General features: G+C 40.1%; 3 protein-coding genes across 3 annotated transcripts; all 3 read left to right on the top strand.

Moving 5' to 3' along the window:
• Positions 1-7,822: 7,822 nt before the first annotated feature.
• On the top strand, positions 7,823-11,950 carry aldoca (aldolase C, fructose-bisphosphate, a). Its single transcript, XM_046863066.1, has 9 exons — positions 7,823-7,902; positions 8,049-8,179; positions 8,870-9,081; positions 9,260-9,314; positions 9,429-9,589; positions 9,669-9,752; positions 9,856-10,030; positions 10,189-10,388; positions 11,494-11,950. Exons 2-9 carry the CDS (start codon positions 8,068-8,070, stop codon positions 11,587-11,589), a joined length of 1,095 nt encoding a protein of 364 aa, XP_046719022.1. The 5' UTR covers positions 7,823-7,902; positions 8,049-8,067; the 3' UTR covers positions 11,590-11,950.
• Positions 11,951-13,940: 1,990 nt separating this feature from the next.
• On the top strand, positions 13,941-17,244 carry srsf1a (serine and arginine rich splicing factor 1a). The gene is made up of 5 exons (XM_046863184.1): positions 13,941-14,096; positions 14,209-14,413; positions 15,257-15,429; positions 15,682-15,854; positions 16,334-17,244. Exons 2-5 carry the CDS (start codon positions 14,226-14,228, stop codon positions 16,526-16,528), a joined length of 729 nt encoding a protein of 242 aa, XP_046719140.1. The 5' UTR covers positions 13,941-14,096; positions 14,209-14,225; the 3' UTR covers positions 16,529-17,244.
• A 673-nt stretch (positions 17,245-17,917) lies between these two features.
• dynll2a (dynein, light chain, LC8-type 2a) lies at positions 17,918-21,002 on the top strand. Its single transcript, XM_046863185.1, has 3 exons — positions 17,918-18,146; positions 19,158-19,293; positions 19,778-21,002. The coding sequence occupies exons 2-3, from the start codon at positions 19,162-19,164 to the stop codon at positions 19,913-19,915; spliced, it is 270 nt and encodes an 89-aa protein (XP_046719141.1). The 5' UTR covers positions 17,918-18,146; positions 19,158-19,161; the 3' UTR covers positions 19,916-21,002.
• Positions 21,003-22,087: the final 1,085 nt, after the last annotated feature.

Genomic DNA, 22,087 nt, shown 5'->3' with positions numbered 1-22,087 from the left:
GGGTATGAATACGTCTGTCCATAAACTTACACTAATGGGGGAAAATAGTTTCTCTCTGCAGAAACTATTTTGGAACTAACTCAAGATACAGGGAGTGCAGAATTATTAGGCAAATGAGTATTTTGACCACATCATCCTCGTTATGCATGTTGTCTTACTCCAAGCTGTATAGGCTGGAAAGCCTACTACCAATTAAGCATATTAGGTGATGTGCATCTCTGTAATGAGAAGCGGTGTGGTCTAATGACATCAACACCCTATATCAGGTGTGCATAATTATTAGGCAACTTCCTTTCCTTTGGCAAAATGGGTCAAAAGAAGGACTTGACAGGCTCAGAAGAGTCAAAAATAGTGAGATATATTGCAGAGGGATGCAGCAGTCTTAAAATAGCCAAGCTTCTGAGCGTGATCATCGAACAATCAAGCGTTTCATTCAAAATAGTCGACAGGGTCGCAAGAAGCGTGTGGAAAACCAAGGCGCAAAATAACTGCCCGTGAACTGAGAAAAGTCAAGCGTGCAGCTGCCAAGATGCCACTTGCCACCAGTTTGGCCATATTTCAGAGCTGCAACATCACTGGGTGCCCAAAAGCACAAGGTGTGCAATACTCAGAGACATGGCCAAGGTAAGAAAGGCAGAAAGTCGACCACCACTGAACAAGACACACAAGCTGAAACGTCAAGACTGGGCCAAGAAATATCTCAAGACTGATTTTCTAAGGTTTTATGGACTGATGAAATGAGAGTGAGTCTTGATGGGCCAGATGGATGGGCCCGTGGCTGGATTGGTAAAGGGCAGAGAGCTCCAGTCCGACTCAGGCGCCAGCAAGGTGGAGGTGGAGTACTGGTTTGGGCTGGTATCATCAAAGATGAGCTTGTGGGGCCTTTTCGGGTTGAGGATGGAGTCAAGCTGAACTCCCAGTCCTACTGCCAGTTTCTGGAAGACACCTTCTTCAAGCAGTGGTACAGGAAGAAGTCTGCATCCTTCAAGAAAAACATGATTTTCATGCAGGACAATGCTCCATCACACACGTCCAAGTACTCCACAGCGTGGCTGGCAAGAAAGGGTATAAAGAAGAAAATCTAATGATATGGCCTCCTTGTTCACCTGATCTGAACCCCATTGAGAACCTGTGGTCCATCATCAAATGTGCGATTTACAAGGAGGAAAACAGTACACCTCTCTGAACAGTGTCTGGGAGGCTGTGGTTGCTGCTGCACGCAATGTTGATGGTGAACAGATCAAAACACTGACAGAATCCATGGATGGCAGGCTTTTGAGTGTCCTTGCAAAGAAAGGTGGCTATATTGGTCACTGATTTGTTTTGTTTGGTTTTGAATGTCAGAAATGTATATTTGTGAATGTTGAGATGTTATATTGGTTTCACTGGTAAAAATAAATAATTGAAATGGATATAAATTTCTTTTTTGTTAAGTTGCCTAATAATTATGCACAGTAATAGTCACCTGCACACACAGATATCCCCCTAAAATAGCTAAAACTAAAACTACTTCCAAAAATATTCAGCTTTGATATTAATGAGTTTTTGTGTTCATTGAGAACATGGTTGTTGTTCAAATTAATCCTCAAATAAAATTAATCCTCAAAAATACAACTTGCCTAATAATTCTGCACTCCCTGTAGATCAGGTAGCTCTGCCTCCACACATAGAACTTTTAGTTCTGCAGTGAGGGCTACTGGAATGTGACTGGGACATTGACAGCTACTGCAGGATCTAGATTTTCGATATCTATGGGTAAATTAGGCACACACACACACACACACACACACACACACACACACACACACACAGTATCCATTCACGTCATGTTTCTGTGATTCAAGATTCTTATTGTCATATGTAGAGGAAACTGAAAAAACTCTGAAAAGAAAAATAATTAATCAAAGACGTAAGAAAACCAACAACGACACAATACATAAATGACATATACATTTATAAATGTATAAAGTTGTAATAGTGCAAATGCCAGAAAAAGAGGTGTGTGTATGTTTATAGTCTGAGTTATTTACAGAGGACAGTAAATCTGTACTGCTGTACAAGCTGCACATTGACTACTCTAAACTATATCCAAGTTTCATTTCTATAGTATTGTCCCTTTTGTGAGATACTGTACCTAACGGTCATAGTTACTATCTTATGATGTCATTGCGGCATGTGCACACACAATGTGGAACCCCTCATTTGCCATTTAATCATATTGATCATATGTGAATGTTTTATATGGTATAATATTATTGATTAAGGATAGTTATGAGTATATTTGTGAAATATATTCCTTGAATAAAGGTATGTAAAAGATCTCAGTTACATTTTGTTGTGATTTTTATTAGGATTTCTTCATGACTTTGGGGTAATGCCCAGGGATTTGAAGGTATGGGAAAAAATAATACTTTTACAGCATAGTAAATACAATAACTGTCTAGTTTGTAATAGTGAAATTGTTTGTCATTGGTTTCCTTTCCAGATGAAGAACATCCTTTTAAATGACCAATGTACACCTGTTTCTGCATCATACTATAAAGTTAGAAGGAAATGTCAGAGAGTCACAGAGCAATAGTGATAACATGCAGTTAATAATACATTAAACAAGAAGGATTTCTCTGTATATTGATCTGTAAAGTATAAACACACTCATACATTTGAACTTGATGTTGGGCAGTGACCACACATACTGTATTGCATTAGTGAATTTATTTATCATCCACAAATGTCTTTAAATTGGATTCAAGTGGATTAAACTATCATTTTCTCTTCATGGTTGAGGTTGAATGAAGAGTCTTTTAAAAATCAGTTGATTATAAAGCGGTTTTAATCAGTGATACCAGGCTAGACATATTATGGGCTATTCTTGTTTGTTCTAATGTGGCAAGATAGTCCTCACTGCAGAATGTCTGTCAGTCTAAGCCCAACTCTAATCATAACTCAGTCAAAGTCACTACGTTCATGACCTGACATTCTGAAAATATTATAACGTTACTATAACATCATTATGTCACCACTGCGTGTCACTCTTACATCATGGTGACAATGTATGCTTTAGTAAAGCATTTTGCCTAAGGATCATGTTCTCTCAATGCCATGGCTTGGGTTTGAATTTAGAGACAGAAAACCTATCCAGCCACACCAGTGTTTTACAAGTCAGGGCACTCTTAATGCCGTTCCCAACCCCAGTTATAATGGATTATGTCGAGAAGTGCATCTGGGGTAAAACCTGTGTCAACAGACCTCTGATTCGCTGTGGTGACCCCTAACAGGCACATCCAAAGGAAATCCAGATAAGATCACATCAACTGCCATTAAAACTTTTGAATACAGTTGAATTTTTGCTTGCCACTCTAACTTCAGGAAAATCAGGATATACCTGTTATGTGTATTTGTATTATTCTGTCTATTTATAGACAATAATTTGGCCTAATGTTATAAAGACTTGTTATAAGCATACCAAATACCAAGCATTACAATATGACATTAAATGACACCTGTTAGCGGGTGAATATATTAGGCAGCAAGTGATTTAAATATATGTTTATAAACTGAATGGCTTGTACCACTGTACCCTTAATACTGATGAATAGACATTCCAACACACTCAAAAAATAAATCATCGGTTAAGCGTAATTTCATTATGCTATGTATATTCCATCTAAACAAATTATATAAAATTACCCTGCCTTGATTGTGTTATATGAACACCACACAGATTTGTGAGTGAAATGTCATTAGAATATTTTGCATTTTATTCAATTAAAATGCTTAACCCAGCCATTAGGGGGGCACAAGCCAGTGCACTCTTGGTGCCGGTCCCAAGCCCGGGTAAATGGGGAGGGTTGCGTTAGGAAGGGCATCCAGCGTAAAACATGTGCCAAATCAAATATGCGGATCACAAAGGAGAAGGATGATCCGCTGTGGCGACCCCTAATGGGAGCAGCCGAAAGAAGAAGAAGAAGAAGATTGAATTAAAATGCTTGTTTTATGTTAGTCTAATGAAAATAATTTACATTTGGTTGACATTTTCTCTAACAATATAGGACAACAAAATTCAAACTTGTTGTATAAACTTTTAAGATTTGTTTGTTTAACTAATGCCAGGATTGTTAAATCAACTAATTTACTAAATTAACTATTTTATTTCAATTAGGGTTGTTTTCATTAGTAGTGCTAGTGAAATGAGATCAAATAAATGCTGACAAAAGTCACTGAGCATCTTTATAAAAATGCCTCTAAACTTCAGTCCTGCACTGGCTCTGCTGCTTACTGAGGTATGCAGTGTCTACAGTTTTGCCCTTTGCCTGAAGGCAAACACAGCTGTTGCATCCTCTCACACTTTCTCTGTGTTTTCTGGATGCAGCTCCTGTGCAGGACTCCTGTGCGTCAAATGCACTGTCTGGTACTCTGTGAGTCAGAGGTTTTTAATGGCATCTCCTTTGACTCTCGGGTGCTGATGATGTTTCCCATTCAAGCAGTCACTGAGCTCAGGGATCACCCTAACCGGCCTGAAAAATCTATGAGGGAATCCACTTACAAGCAGCTGCAGAGCTTCGAATGTGAACTCTTTGACCCTTGTTTCTCACTCACAGAGCTATCACCTGCTATCCCTGAGCAGGAATAAATGTTCTCACCTTCAATACTCTCAACCATTTCTGGACAAGAACCAAAGATAATGACATTCTATATATGAACTATACAAATGTATATATGTGACTAAACATGGCTATAGTGCTTCTGTCATGCTCATGTCAGTACAGTAAAAAGTGGAGGAAGAAATCGAATAAAGTATTATTTCGTATATTTCTAAATGTTTCCTTTTAGTAATCTGTAATTTTTCAGTTGGAACTGCTGTAGATCTGTACTAAATGGAAATGGTAGAGTTATTCACATGTGGGATTTTGCTAGAAATTATTTCAATACAAATGATTGTATGAATGATACCAGCTAACTTTTAGACCTTGGTATGACCTATTTGTGAGAGCAAAGACAAACCCAAATGGGAGCAACCTTAATAGGGCAGAAAATTGAAGACCAGATAAAGCATCATTATTAATGTTTTTAATTAGGTATCAGAAAAAAAAAACTCAAAGCCCCTGTGGAGTAGGCTAAATATAACATTATCTCTTTGTGGGTCTCCCAGGGGGCCCATCCCAGACCCCATCTACAGAACAACGCGTGTCAGTTTCTGCGTGTAAAGAGTAACACTGGACAATCCACCAATCAGGTTTAGCAGCTGGTTATAAACCTGGTTCCTGAACTAAACTCTCAGAGAGGTTTTCCTGGCCTCTGTCACCTCCAGCTCACTCATTTGGCCTCTGTCACCTCCTGCTTTATATCCAAATTTCTGTAAAGCTGCTTTGTGACAATGTCTGTTTTTAAATGCGTTATACACATAAAAGCTAATATAAATGGTTAGATGTAATTATCAAACTAATATACATGAAAGTCTCCACATGCAGGGAAATGTTGCACTTCTTTAGCAAAAATCTTTTAACAAATATTTTTTTCAGTTCGCTTTTGACTAAACAAGGCCATGGAAAAGATAAAACATCATTTAAAGGAACGCATTCGAACAGCAATTGCTTGCATATCACCTGATATGTTAACACAGTTAATACAAGTTCATCATAAGGAGGAGAGACAACTCTGTGGAAATGATAATCTTGTAGAGGATGTAAATAAAGTTCTGTTTTGCTGAAACAAGTGTTAATTTCCCTTTTATTTGCAAACTTTTGGGACACCCTGCGTGTGTATATACTGTATTTATTGACACCTTCCTTATGCTCCCTACAGGTGGATTGCTCAAACCTGAATATTTGTCAATGAGAAATACAGTACTCCTACATTTGGGCCACCTCACAGCCCACATTAACACAGTGGAGAGTTTTATCTGCTTAGTTCTCTGACATTTGTCCTTGAAAACTGGATCACTGAGTTGTTGAAAAAAAAAATCACATGGAAATGTCATTGTGGCTTTGGGACTTAAATGGCTAGAGAATTTCAAAATTCGCTTAAAGTAAGTTTAGTCTAGTTAGACCAGGCATGTCTGATCTGATCTGCAAAGGTCTGGAGGTTTGTGTTTAAGCCAAGCAGAAACCACATCTCTTTCCATGTGTTTAATCAGTTGAACTTCAATTCAATTCAATTAGTTCTGTTGGTCTGAAATAATATCCTGTAGTGAAACCTACTGTTTGGGGGATAAAGGAATGCAACACAGTTTTTTTCAGGACTTATCATTTATTACATTTATGGCATTTGGCAGACATCCTTATACAGAGTGACTTACAACTGAGCAGGGGAGAGTTAAGGGCCTTACTTAAGGGCCCCGCAGTGGCAGATTGTTGGTAGGATTTGAACTTGTGACCTTCCGATACAAAGACCAATGCCTTAACCACTGAGCTACCACCTTCCCCGCTTGTCCTCTTACTCTTGTCGATTCTCTTTTAGATTTCAGTGTTTAGCATCCAACTTGTTTACTTGTTTAAGATTAATTAAACACATAAAAGCTAATATAAATGGTTAGATGTAATTATCAAACTAATATACATGAAAGTCTCCACATGCAGGGAAATGTTGCACTTCTTTAGCAAAAATCTTTTAACAAATATTTTTTTCAGTTCGCTTTTGACTAAACAAGGCCATGGAAAAGATAAAACATCATTTAAAGGAACGCATTCGAACAGCAATTGCTTGCATATCACCTGATATGTTAACACAGTTAATACAAGTTCATCATAAGGAGGAGAGACAACTCTGTGGAAATGATAATCTTGTAGAGGATGTAAATAAAGTTCTGTTTTGCTGAAACAAGTGTTAATTTCCCTTTTATTTGCAAACTTTTGGGACACCCTGCGTGTGTATATACTGTATTTATTGACACCTTCCTTATGCTCCCTACAGGTGGATTGCTCAAACCTGAATATTTGTCAATGAGAAATACAGTACTCCTACATTTGGGCCACCTCACAGCCCACATTAACACAGTGGAGAGTTTTATCTGCTTAGTTCTCTGACATTTGTCCTTGAAAACTGGATCACTGAGTTGTTGAAAAAAAAAAAAAATCACATGGAAATGTCATTGTGGCTTTGGGACTTAAATGGCTAGAGAATTTCAAAATTCGCTTAAAGTAAGTTTAGTCTAGTTAGACCAGGCATGTCTGATCTGATCTGCAAAGGTCTGGAGGTTTGTGTTTAAGCCAAGCAGAAACCACATCTCTTTCCATGTGTTTAATCAGTTGAACTTCAATTCAATTCAATTAGTTCTGTTGGTCTGAAATAATATCCTGTAGTGAAACCTACTGTTTGGGGGATAAAGGAATGCAACACAGTTTTTTTCAGGACTTATCATTTATTACATTTATGGCATTTGGCAGACGTCCTTATACAGAGTGACTTACAACTGAGCAGGGGAGAGTTAAGGGCCTTACTTAAGGGCCCCGCAGTGGCAGATTGTTGGTAGGATTTGAACTTGTGACCTTCCGATACAAAGACCAATGCCTTAACCACTGAGCTACCACCTTCCCCGCTTGTCCTCTTACTCTTGTCGATTCTCTTTTAGATTTCAGTGTTTAGCATCCAACTTGTTTACTTGTTTAAGATTAATTAAACACATACTTATTATTGTCACTTTAGCTATGTGATTGTTGTTAAAACTAACAGATTCCCAAAAAGATTTAAAGCAGGTTAGAGGTGGAGCTGTGCCCCTCCATGGCCTTTACACAAAAACACTTAATGAGGGCATGTCGTTATGCTCCGCCCTACAATTTTCAGCCTCCTCCGAGACTCCACCATAAAGAACTGGGACAATGTTGCTGTCACAAAAAGAGCTTCTCATTTCATTCCTGATCACATCTGTGCAGTCAGCCTGAGCTTCTGCATCTCTTCTTGGACTGGGTGAGCAACTTCTTTTGAAGTATACCTTTATTGTTCTTTAACAATAGTTGTGTATCATCACTTATGATGATGTACGACTCTGGGTCATTAAAGAGTGTAAGATTCAGGAATACTTTTTTGTACTGGCTTATTTACACTGTTTTCAGGTTGTAATTCCTCAGTAAGATGACCCACCAGTTTCCGACCCTCACCACGGAGCAGAAGAAGGAGTTACATGAGATTGCTCTGCGCATCGTGGCTCCTGGGAAAGGCATTCTGGCAGCTGATGAATCAGTGGGTAAGAGCAAACGCTTTTAATTTATATTTCTGGTAACTAACATGACGTGATATTTTTTGTGAAGCGGGTTTAGTGGTACAACTTGTGGATTATGAAAGCCTCCCTTGATGTTCTATTATGTTATTTAAAACTTATAAAAAAAAAAGATAAGAGTGGTCTATGACAACTTTTTTTTATATTTTTGGTTTCTTTTAATGCTATCGAATGACAAAAAAAAGTTATTCTTCGTTGTCATTTGTTGTGACTGTTGTCTAGGTTGTCTCTCCCTCTCTGAACATAAGACAAAAATTTTATTTTCAAACCCCTCGCCCCTGGAAGACCTTCAAACCAATGACATTTAGGACTCTTTACAGAAAATTTCACCAAAATATGAATGTCTTTTTAAACAAAACATTAAAAAATTTTTATCATTGGTCCTACATTATTTTATAGGTCTACCATACCATGTTAATGCTCAGACCACAGAAACAATTATTACGCATGATCTGGCATCTCAACCAGGGTGTATTCCAGCCTCACATCCAGTATTCCCAGGATTTGCTCTGGCTCCATTGTGTTCCTGATCAAAGTCAGTTTCTGAAGAATGAAATACATGAAATATGTCCAGAGTTACTTTCAGAACTTCTAGAAAATGAATGAACTCAATATCTGTGATACTCCTTGACTCTGTGTGTATTGTTTAACAAACAGGCAGCATGGGAAAGCGTCTGACTCAAATAGGAGTGGAGAACACAGAGGAGAATCGTCGCCAGTACCGTCAAGTCCTCTTCAGCGCAGATGACCGCATTGACAGCTGTATCGGTGGAGTCATTTTTTTTCATGAAACCCTCTACCAGACTTCTGATGACGGCGTTCCCTTCGTTAAAATGATCAAAAACAAAGGGATCACTATTGGAGTTAAGGTATGTGCTGTGATATTAGAAGTCTGTTTGGATTTACTGTAGAAAGCACTTTAAGTTTAAGTTTTAGTGTGTGAGTACTAAAGAATGCTGGCTACATGTGGGAGACTGATAACCATTTATGAGTCTTCAAATATTCAAGATGCACTAGTTAAACTATCTTTTTATATTATTTTCAAAGGTTGACAAAGGAGTTGTTCCCCTGCCAGGAACTAATGGAGAAACCACTACACAAGGTGACATTTTAGACATTATCATCCAAAGAAGTGGTTACTGTTTGAATGTTTTGTCTTGATTCTGTTGGTCATTTGAACTCTGTGACTATAATTGTAAATTGATGCTTGTTTCAGGACTGGATGGTCTATCAGAGAGGTGTGCTCAGTACAAGAAGGATGGCGCCGATTTTGCCAAGTGGCGCTGCGTGATGAAGATCAGTGACACGGCGCCGTCTCAGCTGTGTATCACGGAAAATGCAAAAGTCCTTGCACGCTATGCTACTATCTGCCAGCAGGTACAATGTCAATCCTAACACCGTTGGATTTGTTTGTTAGTTTTACAAAATGAAAATGTGTGACTAATTTTTTTTCCAGCACGGGATTGTACCCATAGTGGAACCTGAGATCCTACCCGATGGGGATCATGACCTCAAGCGCTGCCAGTTTGTCACAGAGAGGGTTAGTCATGTTAATGCAGCTTTCCTGTACTGTATATAACTGAAGATGATTAAGGTTTAAGAAATATCAAGTCTGTGTAAAAAGCTCAGTGTTTGTGCTCCAGGTTTTAGCAGCAGTATACAAGGCCATGTTTGATCATCATGTTTATCTGGAGGGAACCCTGCTTAAGCCCAACATGGTGACCCCTGGACATGGCTGTCCGACCAAATACAGTGCAGAGGAGGTTGCCATGGCGACCATCACTGCTCTACGACGCACCGTACCTCCTGCAGTCACTGGTTGCGTTGATTATGTCACTGACAATCATAATTACATGTCTCGTGTATCCTTTACACAATGTAGATTTTTCTATACTTGTTGGGCTTCAGATTTATGGCGCTGTAATATGAGGCTTTTTTAAAGTTCATAATACAACTTCAGAAATTTCTGCTTTCAGGAATAACCTTCCTCTCTGGAGGTCAGAGTGAAGAAGAGGCCTCTGTCCATTTAAATGCCATCAATAACTGCCCACTGGTAAAGCCCTGGGCACTGACCTTTTCTTTTGGTCGAGCGCTGCAGGCTTCTGCACTGAAGACCTGGCGCGGTCACAAAGAAAACCAAAATGCTGCCACTGAGGAGTTTATCAAACGTGCTGAGGCAAGTTTTCCATTCTGTCTTATAATTAGCTTATTAATATGGATGCTTCTATAGACAGATGGAGTTTTTATCAATTGGACTGTGGTAAACTTTCTTTTACTTACTTTTGTACAAATAAATATCAAATGGTTTTCTATAAATCTTTATTGTCTATAACTATAAATCTCATTTTATTAAAAAAAATACTTTCAGTAATTGTAAACCATTTAATATTTATTGTTTAGAGCACATAAAAGAGTGGCAAAGCAACAAGAACAAAAGTCTTATAAGCTAAAGACCAATTATTATTATAATGATACCTGATGGAATCTTCCTTCTTTAATTTACATTTACATTTGCAGCATTTAGCAGACACCAGAGTGAAGTAAAAAAGTGCTTTGAGTCTCTAGCAATGGATAACACTACACTGGTACGCTAGGTAACAAACTTAAGATAAATCTACAACTCTTGATTTTTACAAAGCAAACTTGGAAAGTGCTAATTTAAGTGTTTCAGGAAGAGGTAGGTCTTCACCCGTCGCTTAAAGACAGCCAGGCACTCTGCTGTTTGGACATCTAGGGAAAGTTCATTCCACCACCTCGATGCCAGAACAGAGAAGAGCCTTAAAGTATACTTACCTCTCATTCTGAGAGAAGGTGGTACCAGTCGAGCAGTGCTGGAGGATCTCAGACAGCGTGGTGCAGTGCGAGATGTGATGAGGTCTATGAGGAAAGACGGTGCTGGTCCATTTTTGTCCTTGTAGGCAAACATCAGTGTTTTGAATCTGGTACATGCAGCTACTGGAAGCCAGTGGAGGGAGCACAGCAGTGGGGCGGGGTGGGAGAACTTGGGTAGAGGTCGTGCAGCTGAGGAAGCTCCAATAAATACCTTTACATGGTGATTTACCCATACCTATTGTGATAATTAGTTAGATAAGTATTATTAAGCAGGTGTATAATGTATATTATATGTATATTAAGTCTTAATGCTAATATTGCCACTTTAATGCTGATTGATATCTGTTGCTTCTGCAACTAAACAAATTGATGCTACAGAACAGATGTGAAATGATGAACTGCTGTAAATACTGTTTCACTAGACTTGACTTCCTTGTGCTTGATTTCAGATTAATAGCCTGGCATCCCAGGGAAAGTATTGTGGTGGAGGAGACAGCAGTGGAGCTACTGGTCTTTTCCACTACCTGTCGAGCTATGCATACTGAAACGCTGCATTTATCATAATCTCATCAAATACAGCTGATTTCACTGCCAATATTGTAGAAATGACTGTACAACGACAAGCTGCAACTACATCTTGGGTTCAATACATAGCTGTGTGAAATAAATCAGTATTCAAGCTGTTAAAATTAATTCAAACACTGTTTAGAAACCTTCTAAACAATCATGCATGCAATCTTAATTCAATAAATGTGATCAACACAATCAACACAGTTTGGGTTACAGTTTCTGCTGTGTAGTGCTTGATGAATATGCGATTTCGATGTCTCTGTGAATTGGATAGAAATATGCTTATTTACACTTTGTACATGTGTGTTGTGTACTTTTGGTGATTGGTTGTCATATTTTGTGTGACAAAACAAACACAATGCTTAAGGCACAATAAATTTTGAAAATATTACATGTCTGCCTCATCTAACTCTGTCTCATCATTAAAGTTGTATATGAGTATATTCTATTAAATACTAATGACACTATTGAGCAGGTCATATAGACTACTGATATTCTTTATTATCAATTGCCTGCTCTTGATCTCATTCATCAAATCAAATATATATTGTTAGCTTTGTATTCCTCCATTTCAGTCTTCTTCTGTAGCTGGAAGCTGGGAAGTTAAAATCTCTATCTTATATATTTAGAACTGGAGAGGTCACATGAGCCAGACCATCTATAGTGAGTTTTTCTGCTAGGTTTTAAAGTGTCTGCAGGAGGATTTTTGGCGACCGGATCTGTGGATCGCTAGTCTCGAAACCTTGAGATACCACCTTGTATTATAATCATTTGGAATGGAGAAGGAGTGTGCTGGTACAGATCTTTAAGAAAAAGGGAGATGTGCAGACCTGCAGTAACTACAGGGGAATAAAGTTAATCAGTCACGCCATGAAGTTATTGGAAAGAGTAGTGGAAGCCAGGCTGAGAGAAGAGGTGACCATCAGTGAGCAACAGGTTGGTTTTATGCTGAGGAAGAGCACCACAGATGCATTAATTGCTTTGAGAATGTTAATGGAGAAGGCTTTAGAGAAAGCATACGACAGGGTGCCAAGAGAGGAATTGTGGTATTGTATGAGGAAGTCAGGTGTGTCAGAGAAGTATGTGAGGGTGGTGCAGCACATGTTTGTGTGTGACAGCAGTAAAGTGTGCAGTAGGAATGACAGACTGGTTCAAGGTGGAGGTTGGACTGCATCAAGGATGAGCTCTGAGCCCTTTCCTGTTTGCAGTGGTGATGGACAGGTTGCAGACAAGGTCAGACAGGAGTCTCCGTGGACTATGATGCTTGCGGATGATAGTTATTTGTGGTGAGAGTAGGGAGCAGGTTGAGAAGTGCCTGGAGAGGTGGAGGTACACGCTGGAGAGAAGGGGAATGAAAGTCAGTAGGAGTAAGACAGAGTACATGTGTGTGAATGAGAGGGAGGGCAGTGGACTGGTGCGGTTGCAGGGAGAAAAGGTGGAGGAGTTCAGGTACCTGGGATCAACAGTGCAAAGTAATGTAGAGTGTGTTAGGGAAGTAAAGAAAAGAGTGCAGGCAGGGTGGAGTGGGTGGAGAAGAGTGACAGGAGTGATTTGTGATAGAAGAGTATCTGCAAGAGTGAAAGGAAAAGTTTATAGGACTGTGGTGAGACCTGCGATGTTGTATGGTTTAGAGACAGTGGCATTGAGTAAAAGACAGGAGGTGAAGCTGAAGGTAGCAGAGTTGAAGATTTTGAGGTTTTTGTTGGGAGTAACGACGATGGACAGGATTAGAAATTAGTTTATTAGAGGGACAGCGCATGTAGGACGTTTTGGAGACAAGGTGAGGGATGGGAGATTGAGATGGTTTGGACATGTGCAGAGGAGGACATTGGTTATATCGGTAGAAGAATGCTGAGGATGGAGCCACCAGGAAGGAGGAAAAGAGGAAGACCAAGGAGGAGGTTTATGGATGTGGTGAGGGAAGACATGCAGGTAGCTGGTGTGACAGAGAGAGATGTAGAGGACAGGGGGGAATGGAGACAGATTATCTGATGTGACAACCCCTAATGGGAGAAGCCGAAAGAAGAAGATAAAAGTTATAAAAAATAATTAAGGTGTGTTATAAAATATCCTTATATCTTTAATATTGTGATCTCTTGGATTGCAACAATAAGTTTAAAAAGCTGTTTACTCATATAAAGAAGAAATAAATATAAATGTTTTTGAATTAAAAGAAATAAACAGTGAGTCAAAAAAGTTTAACGTGCTCACATAGCAATGTATTAGCATTTACGAAACAATAGGGAAAGGCTAAGAATAAAAGAAGTATTTCGTCTCGCGGATGCAGCCGGATTCGACGATTGATAAGCATGATGATGCGTGATGCGGCTGAGTTTCCGGGATTCATCCGCTCCACGCTCGGCGCGGTTAATGGAAAGGAAGTGAAGGCGCGAGCGCACAGTGCAGGCGGGAGGCGCCACGCGCTTATTGTCTGCAGCTTACAGGGGAAACTGAACCACATCACCGCCGCCGGTTACTTCTGGTGTGTGGAGGTTTTTTTGGGGTCGTTTTGTTTGCTGATTTTGTGCTGCATGTGTGTGTTGAGTGACTGATTCGCGTTTGGTTGACTGCAGTGTGTATATTCTCATTTCCAGCACGCTTCTTTTCTACCATGTCTGGAGTCATCCGAGGCCCTGCTGGTAGCAATGACTGCCGGATTTATGTGGGAAACCTTCCGCCTGATATCCGCACCAAAGACGTCGAGGATGTGTTCTACAAATACGGAGCGATCCGGGATATCGACCTAAAGAACCGACGCGGAGGGCCACCGTTCGCCTTTGTCGAGTTTGAAGACCCCAGGTGAGTGAGTGTGTGTGTGTGTGTGTGTGTGTGAGTGTGTGTGAGAGAGAGAGATTAGCATAGCATGGTGTAACGGTCCTGCGACCGTCTGGTCTGTTCTTAATCCCTCATTCAGATGCATTCATTATTTAGGTTAGAATATTTACAGACTTCTTTTGTAATGTTTTTGACTTTGCATAAAAACTTTTGGGCTGCAGGTTGTTATTGTGTTGAAGTCTTCAGGCCGTTCGGCGGCTAATGATGGCGTCACGCAGCTAGCATATAGTGTGGTGTGGTGGTGTGTGCACTCCTGCTGGGGGTTAGAGTTAAAATTGTGCATATTGGAGTATTTTAGTTACTTAGAACATGTTTCCTAAAACCACGTTTGCAAAGTTGTTAAACAGATTGTGTGTATAAAGTTTGGTAACTGTGGTGTGTTTGGTGCGTAAGCTAATGCTCTAGCAAAGTGTGTCTTCAATTAGAAGTGTACTACTGGTTTGTATGTATTTCTTCTTCTTTCACTTCCGGCTTCTCCCGTTAGGGGTCGCCACAGCGGATCATCCGTCTCCATTCCCCCCTGTCCTCTACATCTGCCTCTATCAAACCAACTACCTGCATGTCTTCCCTCACCACATCCATAAACCTCCTCTTTCCTGGTGGCTCCATCCTCAGCATTCTCCTACCGATATACCCCATGTCCCTCCTCTGCACATGTTCAAACCTTCTCAATCTCACCTCCCTCACCTTGTCTCCAAAACACATGTATACACCAGTAGTGTCTGTATAAATGAAGTAACATATGTGTAAATAATCTGTTGCCAGCCCCTAATAAAACGATCATGCCCTGTGTTTTTTCCTCCTCAGAGATGCAGAGGATGCTGTTTGTGCTCGGGACGGATATGATTATGACGGCTATCGGCTTCGAGTGGAGTTTCCCAGAAGCGGTCGTGGTATGGGGAGAGGGGGCTTTGGTGGAGCTCCGAGAGGCCGCTATGGACCTCCATCCAGGCGATCCGAATATAGAGTCATTGTTTCAGGTCAGTTTAACCACTAAACACCAAAGCATCTGAGAGTACTTTGTCTTGTTAGCCTTCGGACTTGGTTTTTGGTGTATGGAGCTTCTCACAGTTAAAAAAAAAAAAAAACAGTCCAATGCATGCCAGTTTTTATCCAGTTCATTTTCCAAGTCTTTTTTTTTCCTGTGTTATATGAAGTATTAGACTGATAGCGCGTGCATGCACAATGCCAGGCACGCCACGAGATAAGCATATCGGGTTTGTTTCCTGCAGGTTTACCGCCGAGCGGCAGTTGGCAGGATCTGAAGGATCACATGCGTGAAGCAGGCGATGTATGTTATGCTGACGTTTTCCGAGATGGGACCGGTGTGGTGGAGTTTGTGCGCAAAGAAGACATGACCTACGCTGTCCGAAAACTGGATAACACTAAATTCCGATCACATGAGGTAGGTTTGGGTTTAGTTCAGGGTGTTCTGGCTGTATTGTGGGTTGTTTTATTTTAAATAAATCTGGGGTGGATCTATATTTCAGGTCCTCCATCATCTTTCTAATATTATCTGGTAGGCAGTTCAGGACAACATAAATAAAATGGGACTAAATTGGAAGTTGTGGTCAGTGTAAACTCATTTGTTTGCTGAACATAACTGCTTTATTGTGGTTTTGTGTACATTAGGCTTTTTTTTATTAGTTTGTGTAGTGGAAATTAGAATTACCTAACCAAAATAAACTTTGGGAATGGGCCTCGTTTGTTATTCTTTTAGAAGCGGTCTGGAGTAAGTTTAAGCCCACCAACACTACTCCTGTTAAAACTATTGTACAATATTTGTTACGGAAATAATAAATAATGGGTAAGTAATTAGTAGTCAGGTTGTTCTGTTACTGTTTATTTACAATTCTGTTTTTCCTTTTGTTATTTGCCCATTAGGGGGAAACCTCATATATCCGTGTGAAAGTGGACGGCCCACGCAGTCCAAGCTATGGAAGATCGAGGTCTCGGAGCCGCAGTCGCAGCAGAAGTCGCAGTCGCAGTAACGAGCGTAGCCGCAGCTACTCGCCTCGGCGTGGCCGAAATTCCCCACAGTACTCCCCTCGGCACAGCCGCTCTCGCTCCCGCTCATAAGCCTTCCATTCACCACCGCTGTGGTGCTTTGGGTTTCCTTCCCTGTTTTTGGTGAAGCTGTTGAGTCAGTTTTTGTTTTTACACCCCTCCTTTTTTTAAAATTTTAGTTTTAGTGTCTTCCTTATTTTTACCGATCGTCCTCTCTTCCTGTCCTCGACCCACACTTCTTAACCATCGACACCCGTTTATTTTTTTACGATGCTTTTTAAAGGACTATGTCGACCCCCGTCACATTCTCACCTTTCCTTTGTCCTCTTTTGAATACAAGACGGAACTCTCATTGACCAAACAAAGAGTTGTTCAATGCCTCTGAATATTTTTGTAAATGCCATCTTCTGTCGTTCATGAGTGAGCTCACGTGTGTTCTACCCTTTTGTCTTCCTGTAGTCATTTGTCAAGAAGGATGATCTGATACGTTGTAATAAAGAATTGCTGAATCATTCGAGTTATAGGTTTAAATACATATAACCAGTCAGCTCTGTTTCTTTACCAGCAAATCAGAGGGAAATGGTGCTTCCTCTGGTACAGAAGTATTGTTGTTTGTGTTTTTTTTGTATTAACTGAATGTTTCATGTTTATTCTATACTTTTACATCCAATCTGATGTCAGGCTGCTTAATCAAGGTAGACATTCACTCTAAGGCCATGATGAGGTTTATGTGTAGAGGACATGGATGCTTATCTCAATAAATCTCATTTTCATTGTGATGTCCATTATAGAACTCTGACCTTTTCCTGCTTTTTGCTGGGATTTAAGGGCTTTGGAGTGGAGGAGAGGCTCCTTGGGATCAGTTCATAATGAAGATGAAGGATTAGGGAGTGCTGATACATGGAACAGAACCAATTCCTCCAGGATATATATATGTACACATGTATATGACTTTTTCTCATTTTCTCTGTAAATTCTGATTGGCTCCTTTTTCCACATTGGGGTCTGGTGGTTTTCTCTCTTGCACACGTTAAGGAGGAGACTGCAGTCATGTGGGATGGAGGCAGCAGGAGCAAGCTGGTAAACAGTGGGAGGTGTGTTTAGCGGTGATCCTCATGCAACTGTAGATGGTCAGTTGTCCTTTGATGGACTGTAGTAGATGCTTTTACATCGTTTAGCATTTCATTTATTTTTTAAGTATTTTTAGAGAACAAAATTTCAATAATAAAAACAATCTTTGATGAACAATGAGTGGCTCCTTTTATTATAATGATGATCATGGAATTGAACCACAAATGCATCAAATTGGACACGTTTAAAATGCATGGTGGCAAAACGATGGATGTCACTAATATGATGTTGAAGGAGTGTGTGGGAAGCTTATTGTGTTTCCGGTCAAAGATGCATTATGGGTTGCAATAAGATGCAGGCAGAGCGGAGCGAAGGGAAAGCGCGCGCACAAGCCACGCGGCGGAGGTGGAGAGCTGCAGCCAATGGAAAGCGTCGCGTTGAAGAGCAGAAGAACCGAAACCGAGCAGAGCTTCAGCTTCTACGACTTGGAGTTCCTGTAGACACCACGCTCATCCTGAAAGGACGCAAAAACCCGGAATACAAACCTCCAAAGCTCGGGCTGTGGTGCATATATTTATCATTATTGGCATTTTTCTTGCTTGCGAAACATCTGCTGAAGGTGAGTCCCACAGCTTGACGTGTTTGGAGGGTTTTTGGAAGGAAACTACCGGATTGCACATAAATGCAGGTTTAGAAACGACTCCTGGAGAAGCGGCGTGCGAATCTAATGTGCGCGTGCGGAGGAGTAGGCCATGGGCTCTGATGTCCAGGAGATGTTTCAGGATCTCAGACATCATAATTTCGTCTGGATTACTGTTCAGCTTTGATCACATCTAAAAAAGTCACATTTAAGCGAAATGGATGCATATTGATATTAATACTCAATTTTCAGAAATTTGGAAATGATCTCTCCATGTGCTGGTCTTCAAATGGTTCCTAGATTGGGTGTGTGTGTGTGTGTGTGATGCCTTCAACTGGCTATCCAGGATAGAGTCTTGAGAAATTTAGTAAAGTCTTAGTCATAAAATGCAGTTTAAATTCATGAATAAACCATTATTAGGTGTATTCTTGATCAGATGCAGCTGGTGGTCCTTCTAGGCTGGTTACACTTTATTGTGTGTGTGTGTGTGTGTGTGTGTGTGTGTGTGTGTGTGTGTGTGTGGGGTGTTAAAAAGCTGAACCATCCATTAAGCATTTAACCTACTTTAGACTCACTTCTACTTATCAGGTGTTCCAGAATTACCCTGACAAAACACATCTTTGGAGTGTGTAGAGAGTTTGTGGCAGTAAGAGAGCAGCCCTGAGACACACCACTGAAAGGCCCCTCTGTTAAAGCACAAGGCATACAGCAGGGAAAGGGTTTTTTTCTGCTGGCTCACTTAAAGTCGAATGCTTTTACATTTATTAAGTTATCAAAGTGAAGCGAAATACGATCAAACAGAACTCTTACAGGAGCTGACTGATGATGCTGGAGCAGTTCTATGGGAGTTTGTAGTATGAACAGACTGAGCCACACCTAAACAAATGCAGGCACAGAGAGCATCGTCTGCTCGCTCCGGTCCGAGTAGTACTTCAACTTTGGTCATGTTTTTATATCTGACTTTCGCTTTTGTGTTTTGTTTCTTTTCAGCATTATGACTGACAGGAAAGCTGTGATCAAGAATGCTGACATGTCTGAGGACATGCAGCAGGATGCAGTGGACTGTGCAACACAGGCCATGGAGAAGTACAACATCGAGAAGGACATCGCCGCGTACATCAAAAAGGTAACACACACACACACCCGTTTCACGATCCTGGCTTTCGAAATCACCCAGTATTCACATGCAAATGGTCAGTTTTTTTTTGTATAGCGCTTTTAACAATGGACATTGTCTCAAAGTGGCTACAGATACAAACAGAAGTTTGTTCCTTAGAATTGTAAGTTTGTCTCTAATGAGCGAACCGGTGACCGTGGCAATTAAAATCTCCCTGAGATTGCATGAGGAAGAAACCTCGAGAGAATCCGACTCAAAAAGGGATCCCTCATCATCTGTGTGGCACCGAATGTCCAATCAAATTTGTATCCGTTTTCTTTAACATTTTAATTAGCAGTCCTACTTGGACTCCTACTTGTCCTATGACTTCATTGCATATAGCGTTGTTTATAACCTGAGCCTGTGCATTAGTTAAACACACAAGTTCCTAAAGGACATTGTCCAAACCCATAATAAAGATTGTAACCATTTTTTTTTTCTTACTCCATTGCAGGAGTTTGACAAGAAGTACAACCCAACATGGCACTGCATTGTGGGAAGAAACTTTGGCAGCTACGTCACCCATGAGACGAAGCACTTCATTTACTTCTACTTGGGCCAGGTTGCCATCCTCCTGTTCAAATCAGGCTGAAGTCCTACAGCGAGTGTAGAATGTTCTTTTTTTCCAACATGGACCAAGATGCACTAGTGGCCAATGTCCCGTCTAACCACATGCTACAAATATTAAACAAGGCCATACCATGACTGTGCTGACTGTGCGTAACTGCATGGGCTGTGTACCATACTAATTGTGCATATGTTGCAGTTAAGTTGCTTTTCAGTAGGTGTCCCATGTTTCTCGGGAGAGTTTTAGTTTTTTGGTCCTGATGAAGTTTGTTCGAGCATAGGATCTGTGAGGGGCAGGAGGGAATTTGGTTAAATAAAGCAATGGCAGAATCAAATCCAAAAAAAAAAAAAAAAGTGCATTTGTATTATTTTTCTCCTAAGACATGTTTTGTTTAAGTAGTCATCACTGCCATGTAGGTCCAACGAGCACAGTGTGTGTGTTTGTGTGCATCACGGTGGAGAGAGAGTAATGAAAATAATTAATGTTGGTTCATTTATACTTTGATTGTTTTTGCCAATTGTTTGTCATTGGTTTCAGATCATGCTTGTTTGCTAGGATCTGGATAGGTTACAGATGCACAAATCGCACTCGTATTCCGTGAATCTGTATTTCCTTTTGTTTTTTTCCTGAAAGATCCTTACAATGTTACAAAGTGAATTGTCTATTGGGGGGAATCATTTAAGGTACATTAAACACACTGCTTTTCCTCAGGATGTGTTCAGCATCATTTTGTGTTTCATTTCTTTCTTGTCACTTGCCTGAATGTAAATGTTGGGCTGTGTGCACAGGATTGTTCACCGCCTTCAATCTGCTATCAAGTTTGAAATTATTTACATACCATCTCCCCCATCTTCTTATAAGGTGAAGGTTTGGGTGACTTGTATGTTTTTGCCATGTCTGTGTATGTCTGCCCATCACCTCATGCCTCCCTCTACTGGTAGTCCTGTGAATTACTAATACTCCATTTCACTGTACCCTCACAGGTACATGCTGCCCATGACATAAAGCCAGTCAGTCATTCTTAAAATGTGTAAATGATCTCTGGGTTTTGTTTGCATTAGTAATTTTGCTGTATTGTGGAATATCAATAAAGAAATAGTTACACATTGGTGATGCAGAGTTGACAAATGTGTTTCTCCAGTGATGAACAATCTATAGAATATTGCATGAATGTGCCTTATGTTGTAGTAAATTGAAAAATAAATAAATAAACCACACATACTGATTTGATTTAACACCAGAAATTAATATTGAATTTCTCATCTTATTATACAGCAATTTCCCAGCAAAGTGGCTTAGTGGTTAAGGCATTGGGCTCTGGGTCTGAATGTCATGAGTTCAGATCCCAGCCCATCCTGGACATCATACTTTTTAACTGACTATAATTACATTTTGAGTTGTAAATGTTTAATTTCTGTTATCACTCAGGTTATGACATGTAACCTGAGCTTATAAACAGTTGCTCTATCGTAATATTTTCTTTTTTAATGAAAGTTAACAAAGTGACACACAGCATGTCCTCCTTCCTGAAGAATGTATTAAAATGACCACGTACAAAAAAAAAAAAAAACATCCACTTTTATGTTATTTGTTAAATGACAAAATATTTCAGAAAACAAAACAAAAAAGATGCTCTGCTATTTGCAATTTTGATGGCCTCCACAAGCTTTTGCGATTGTTCTGTGATCACTGTTGGCCACTAGAGGGCAGCCTCACCACACACAGGGGTCTTGCTCAGTAATGAGGCCTGCAGTGTTTTCCCCCAAGGTCAGAATACACTCTGTATACCTTACCACTGAATCATCTTGATTTTATAGCCCAGGGCGTATGATAAGATGTGCTGAAACACGACATTTGTTTTTATAGCTCTGTCGCTTTTGCAAGTTTATTTCTTATGAAGTGCAGCGTTCCTCTGGCATTTCACCTCTGCTTCTGAGTCATTGATCTAATCTGGATATTGTCCCTTTTAAACCATAAAATCTGTGCACATGAGTGTGTGTGTGTGTGTGTGTGTGTGTGTGTGTGTGTGTGTGTGAGAGTGCAGAAATGACACTCTCCGCAAATACACTCTTAAAAAGGCATCCCAACGGCTGCTGTAAGGTTCTCTATATGACCCAAGAGCGTACTGATGACAAAAAAACCCCAGAAATTTAACATTTTGTTTAATATGAACGAATATGTATATTGAATATGTTT

The sequence above is a fragment of the Silurus meridionalis genome, chromosome 12 (genome assembly GCF_014805685.1).
Source record: "Silurus meridionalis isolate SWU-2019-XX chromosome 12, ASM1480568v1, whole genome shotgun sequence".
Taxonomy (NCBI): domain Eukaryota; kingdom Metazoa; phylum Chordata; class Actinopteri; order Siluriformes; family Siluridae; genus Silurus; species Silurus meridionalis.
This window is presented reverse-complemented; position numbering and strand designations above follow the sequence as displayed.

Bases quoted from the DNA above. Each gene is read 5' to 3' on its own strand.
- srsf1a (XM_046863184.1), top strand. From the start codon at position 14,226: ATGTCTGGAGTCATCCGAGGCCCTGCTGGTAGCAATGACTGCCGGATT. The intron at 14,414-15,256 runs GTGAGTGAGTGT...TTTCCTCCTCAG, and splicing joins GTCGAGTTTGAAGACCCCAG to AGATGCAGAGGATGCTGTTT. The intron at 15,430-15,681 runs GTCAGTTTAACC...TGTTTCCTGCAG, and splicing joins ATATAGAGTCATTGTTTCAG to GTTTACCGCCGAGCGGCAGT.
- aldoca (XM_046863066.1), top strand. From the start codon at position 8,068: ATGACCCACCAGTTTCCGACCCTCACCACGGAGCAGAAGAAGGAGTTA. The intron at 9,315-9,428 runs GTGACATTTTAG...TGCTTGTTTCAG, and splicing joins TGGAGAAACCACTACACAAG to GACTGGATGGTCTATCAGAG. The intron at 10,389-11,493 runs GCAAGTTTTCCA...GCTTGATTTCAG, and splicing joins AGTTTATCAAACGTGCTGAG to ATTAATAGCCTGGCATCCCA.
- dynll2a (XM_046863185.1), top strand. From the start codon at position 19,162: ATGACTGACAGGAAAGCTGTGATCAAGAATGCTGACATGTCTGAGGAC. The intron at 19,294-19,777 runs GTAACACACACA...ACTCCATTGCAG, and splicing joins TCGCCGCGTACATCAAAAAG to GAGTTTGACAAGAAGTACAA.